Source organism: Oncorhynchus kisutch, linkage group LG17 (assembly GCF_002021735.2).
Source record: "Oncorhynchus kisutch isolate 150728-3 linkage group LG17, Okis_V2, whole genome shotgun sequence".
Lineage (NCBI taxonomy): Eukaryota > Metazoa > Chordata > Actinopteri > Salmoniformes > Salmonidae > Oncorhynchus > Oncorhynchus kisutch.
In genome coordinates this window covers 44,054,677-44,060,676 of record NC_034190.2, presented here as the reverse complement: position 1 = coordinate 44,060,676, position 6,000 = coordinate 44,054,677, and the positions used below count along the sequence as shown (strand labels likewise).

Genomic DNA, 6,000 nt, shown 5'->3' with positions numbered 1-6,000 from the left:
AATATAGATGAGAACTCTCTTGGTAGATAGTGTGCTCTACAGCTGGTCATAAGGTACTCTACCTCAGGCGAGCAATACCTTGAGACTCCTTTAATATTAGACATCGCGCACCAGCTGTTATTGACAAATAGACACCCCCCCTCGTCTTACCAGAGGTAGCGTCTCTGTTCTGTCGGTGCATGGAAAATCCTGCTAGCGCTATATTGTCCATTTCGTCGTTTAGCCACGTCTCAGTGAAACATAGGATGTTGCAGTTTTTGATGTCCCATTGGTAGGATAATCTTAATCTTCGGTCATCGATTCTATTTTCCAATGGTTGCACGTTAGCAAGAAGAACGGATGGCAGTGGGAGTTTACTCGCTCGCCTATGCATTCTCAGAAGGCTGCTCGATCTGCGGCCCCTTTTCCTGCATCTTTTCTTCATGCAAAAGGCATGGATCTGGGCCTGTTCCAGTGAAAGCAAGATATACTTCACGTCGGAATTGAAAAAGGAAAAAGTTTCTTCCAGTCCGCAGTGAGTAATCGCTGTTCTCATGTCCAGAAGTTGTTTTCGGTCATAAGAGACGGTAGCAGCAGCATTATGTACACAATACGTTTTTTAAAAACAAGTTACACAAAAGAATCGTCAGCCATGTTCTTCGGCGCCATATTCATTAGTTTGGACATGGACTCTACAAGGTGTATGCTGGCCTATGTTGACTTCACTGCTTCCCACAGATGTGTGAGGTTGGTCCTTTGGGTGGTGGACCATTCTTGATACACACGGGAAACTGTTGAGCGTGAAAAACTCACACAGCGTTGCAGTTCTTGACACACTCAAATATTTTGTCTTGCCCATTCACCCTCTGAATGGCATACATAAACAATCCACGTTTGAATTGTCTCAAGGCTTAAAAATACTTATTTAACCGGTCTCATCCCCTTCATCTATGGTGATTGAATTTGATTTCACAAGTGACATCAATAAGGAATCATAGATTCACATGTTCAGTCCATGTCATGGAAAGAGCAGGTGTTCCTAATGTTTGTACAATCAGTGTACTGTACATATACCTCACATGTGACCAGTAATAAGACTATGCAATTAGCCTATTCAAATGTTTATCTGACTCCATAAAGATTATTTAGCAATATGCAGGGGACTAAAGTTGAGTTACAGTAATAGGAAATCAAGAAATGTCTTTAGAAAGGAATTGTAAATACAAGTGTATTTAATTACATAGTAAAATATATTAAATCACATACAAGGCATGAAGCTTAAGTTACAAAGCATGAAACAGCATTACAAGGCATTATTCTAGGCATGATCAGAGAGGGAGAGAGAGACAAAGAAACCATAGCTTGAGCCATGGCCTATAGCTCATGGGAGAGGAAGAGAGAGTGTAGGTATACCACCAGTGCAGGTTTTATATTTTATTTTTATTGAACCTTTATTTAACTAGGCAAGTCACCAGTGCAGGTTAGATAGAGACAATGAATCTAAGACCATTTATAACATTTGATTTGAACCATACCCGGCTGAAACATAGAAATACAAAAACCTAGACATACAAACATAGAATGCCCACCCAAATCACACCCTGACCGAACAAAAATAGAAACATACAAAGCAATCTACGGTCAGGGCGTGACAGTAGTACACCCCCCCCCCAAAGGTGCGGACTCTGGCCGCAAAACCTGAACCTATAGGGGAGGGTCTGGGTGGGCATTACTCCGCGGTGGCGGCTCTGGCTCAGCCCACTTCGGTAATGCATGTAGAGCAGGAACCCTCACCGCCGACCGCCACTGGACTGATGGTCGAGTCTGGAGTGAGTGGCGCCTCTGGATTGAAGGGCGACTCTGGCAGCTCCGGACAGGAGGGCGACTCTGGCAGCTCCGGACAGGAGGGCGACCCTTGAAGGAAGAGACGGAGAGACTGGGGCTGCCACAGGGCCCACCAGGCTGGGGGGGACCTGCCAGAGGCCTGGTGCGTGGAGGAGGCACCGGGTGAACCGGGCTGTGGGGGAGCACTGGAGCTCTGGTGCGCAGCCTTGGCACCACTCCTCCAGGCTGGATGACCACTTTAGCCCGGCCCCTCTAGAGTGCAGGCACAGGTCGAACCGGGCTGTGGGGGAGCACTGGAGATCTGGTGCATACCAATCGCACCTCTCCCTTAGGCTCAATGCCCACATTCGCCCGGCACGGGCGGAGTGCAGGCATAGGGCGAACTGAACCCTCCCAACACCCCGGAGACACAGTACGCAGAGCCGGCGCAGGATACCCTGGACCGAAATGGCGCACCGGAGACCAAACACACTGAGCTGGCACATACCGCCCTGGCTGGATACCCACTGTCGCATGGCACTTGCAGGGGGCTGGCATATAGCACTCCAGGCTATGAGCGCGCACTGGAGACACCGTGCGCTTCATTGCATAACACGGTGCCTGACCAGTACCACGCTGCCTCCGGTAAGCACGGGGAGTTGGCTCAGGTCTCTTGCCTGACTCCACCAATCTCCCCGTGTGCCCCCCCAAAAAATGTGGGTGGCTACCTCTCGTGCCTGTTGCGCTGCCTTACCTCATATCGCCACTCAGCTTTAGCTGCCTCCAGTTCTTCTTTGGGGCGGCGATATTCCCCAGCCTGTCTCCAGGGTCCCTTGTCGTCCAATATCTCCTCCCATGTCCATAAATCCAACACTCTCTGCTCCCGATTACCCCGCTGCTTGGTCTGTTTGTGGTGGGTAGTTCTGTAACGGCTTTCATCGGAAGAAGAGGAATCGTCAGACCAAAATGCAGCGGGATACGTGTTCATCTTTAATATAAGGAACTGAACACTGAATACAAAAATAACAAAAAGAAAATCCGAAACAGTCCTGCAAGGTGAAACAAACACTAAACAGAAATACAACTACCCAAAACTAAAAGTGGAAAAACAGGCTATCTAAGTATGATTCCCAATCACAGACAACGATAGACATCTGTCCCTGATTGCGAACCATACCCGGCCGAAACATAGAAATACAAAAACCTAGACATACAAACATAGAATGCCCACCCAAATCACACCCTGAGCAAACAAAAATAGAAACATACAAAGCAATCTACGGTCAGGGCGTGACAAATAAAAACATTCTAAAACATGCATCCTGTTTGCGACAAGGCACTAAAGTAATACTAGAACAAATCTGGCAAAGCAATCCACTTTTTTTCCCTGAATTTCCTGAATGTTCCTGAATGTTCCTGAATGTTTGGGGCAAATCCAATACAACACATTACTCAGGTGCCACTTTGCATCATGTTATGGGTATGTTATGGGTATGCTTGTAATCGTTAAATCACTGCCAGGTGCTTCTACTAAAGGTGCTTCTACTAAATATTTACTCAGGGGTGTGAATACTTATGTAAATTTGACAATTCTTTATTTCATTTTCAATACTTTGGTAAAATGTCCAAAAACATGTTTTCACTTTGTCGTTATGGCATATTGTGTGTAGATGGGTGTGAAAAACAATTCATTGAATCCATTTGGAATTCAGGCTGTACCACAACAACATGTGAAATAAATCAAGTTGTATGAGTACTTTCTGAAGTCACTGTACTGCCTGAGCAATTCATGATGCTTTTTAAATCGTTTGATCTTTACACTCTCTGATTCTGTCTTTGATGCTTCTATCTCAGAGAGTCAACAGTCTGAGACCACAATGCAGTTTAATATTAACCTCTGACACTGTGGGGAAAAAAAATCCATTCTCAGATATGCGATGACGCCCCAACATTTCCTTCATCCTCAAGTGATATCAGGTCAAGTTAGGGGCCTACTGTTTCATATCTAAATTTGGCTTGACTTGACGCTGACTGACTATCAAAGTTCCCTCCCTACTCCTCTGTTGTCTGCCAATTTGTAATGGAACACAAGACAAATCTCAATCACAGAATGCCGTTGATTTCTTAAACAATTATTTAACAAAGTTATTATATTTTTCAAAAAGTGGCAAGGATAAGCACAGTCAGCAAATATCATGTGACGTGACTACTTCTGTGTGTGCAAAAGCCTGCCAATAGCCAAGCTCTGTCCTCTGTCAAAAGTTTAAGACTGTATTTAATTGCCACTACCATGCCAGCTATTGTACATGTGACATCCTTGACGAGTATATTGTGTCTAAACAGAACCGGGTACAATACAGCACTTATCCCCCTATTAGGCAATGTTATACAGTACACTGTACCTGGTTTAAGTTTCAGAGATAACTCGGCACAAGTTATGTCTGAATGGAGCAGAAGGCTTCCAAATACACCACAGACACACATAGACACTTCCCTGGTTATATCCTGATGCCGATTAACAACACTTGATTTATATTCACAAATAGTTCCCATAGAGATGTTTGGAAATCTTTGCTGTGATGTGAAATGACACATAGTCATCAGGGGTTATAATAGGAAGTGTCGCACATTCCAATGCTGCTATGTGGGTGTGGGACAATAAGACAGTTACAAAATAAACTTAGCATGGTCAGCCAAGCCAGTCGTCAGTCCCTTCAGTCCCTGTCCACCCACCACCTCTCACCCACATAATGATTTAAGAGGGGTCCTTTCGCCTGTCCAGAAGCTGTCCCATGAGGCTTGATTTCCCCTCCATGCTGCTGCTCACGCCCTCACGCCCTACCCCCTCCCTCCCTTGCCACCCTACGCTGTCATCTGTTTCAGTTACATGAATAAGAGGTGCCTGTAACACATGCAAGGCAAAGCATTCAGCCCCAGTCCCTCAGCCCCAGAGGAGTGTATGTGTGTGTGTGTGTGTGTGTGTGGGGGGGGGGGGGTGGAAGTGGGAAGTGGAAATTTACAGTCCCGAGTCAGTATCTGGATAGTTGGTCCGCGGCTATGAGGCAGTGCCCAATCTCCACATAGGATTTAATTGTCTTTATCTGAGGGGCGGGCCTCGCTGTCAACTCCACTTCTTGTGAGCTGTGTTGGCATAAAGGCATTCGGTACAGAGGAATGTAGACAGCTGAGAGAGAAGCACACTACACATAGCCACACTATGAAGGAAATGTAAGTCCTTGGAATTACTCAACTGGATTTAGAAAATAGCCTTATCTTAATATTTATGTCAAGTGATTATTAAAGTGTTTTGTTGGATGCTTTTTGTTTCAACTGAATAAGCAATTTCATGTAAGTACTTCAAAACCCTTGAATTAATATAATTGAAATGTCTTTGTTGATGTTTGTGAGTGTGAAAATAGGAAAGACTATGGATTGCATTCTGTTCTTTATGTCTGTTTACCTTTTTACAGGATCTTTCTTTGTGTTTGACTGTCTATCAGAGGCTAAGTTGGACATGTTTCTAATGCTGTGTTTACAGATAATGACAGTGTAGTGTTTTTAGAAGGGCTTGAGAATATCTGGTCATGGGTTTCTGGGTGGGCCACTTGGCCATTCCAAGGACGGTTTGCCTTAAGTCTTACCCAAAGGCAGACAGCATCCCAGCACCCAGCAGGTGAAAGCACAGAGAGAGAGAGAGAGAGAGAGAGAGAGAGAGAGAGAGGAAGATAAATAGAGTGGGCGATAGCTGATCCAGTTATGTAATGAGGTTTGCGAGTGGACGGCGGTTCAAGTTGACTTGTCATGTATAACAGAGACCGAGAGAACCTAGAATATTACAGTGCAGAATGAGTCCTGAGCGATGCAGAGGAAAATAAGAGTAGATGGATTGAGTAATGAGGGGCTGTGTTGTTGTAGCTCTAGCATCCTTTTAATAATTTAACAAAATAATAGGCAGTTATTTTACACTGCAAGACAAGTTCCATTTTTTGTTAGACTCCAAAACAGAAGCACATAGTGGTCACTGGTCAATGTTTGCAGCTTTGCATTGCATTTTCATAATGTGGTATTTGTCTGTGAATAACTACAATGTGTGTTGAGTAGTTTTCCATCTTAAAAGCATCTCTGTTCTGTTTCTCACTCTGCCTGTACAGTTGCTACATGATGTTCCTGTATGGAGTGTTAGTCATGTGACATGGT

General features: G+C 44.7%; 1 protein-coding gene across 3 annotated transcripts in view; it reads left to right on the top strand.

Annotated features, from left to right (window-relative positions):
- Positions 1–318: 318 nt before the first annotated feature.
- Positions 319–6,000, top strand: part of LOC109907726 (sodium- and chloride-dependent taurine transporter-like) — a 26,359-nt gene continuing 20,677 nt past the window's right edge. Inside the window, exon 1 of one of the 3 annotated variants that reach the window (XM_031793884.1) lies at positions 319–514. In XM_031793884.1, the coding sequence (XP_031649744.1) occupies positions 423–514 (92 nt within the window). In that variant the 5' untranslated portion in view covers positions 319–422. Of the gene's footprint in view, positions 515–4,833; positions 5,152–6,000 lie in introns of those variants that run through there. The other 2 variants (XM_020505886.2, XM_020505887.2) reach the window with 2 other exon arrangements.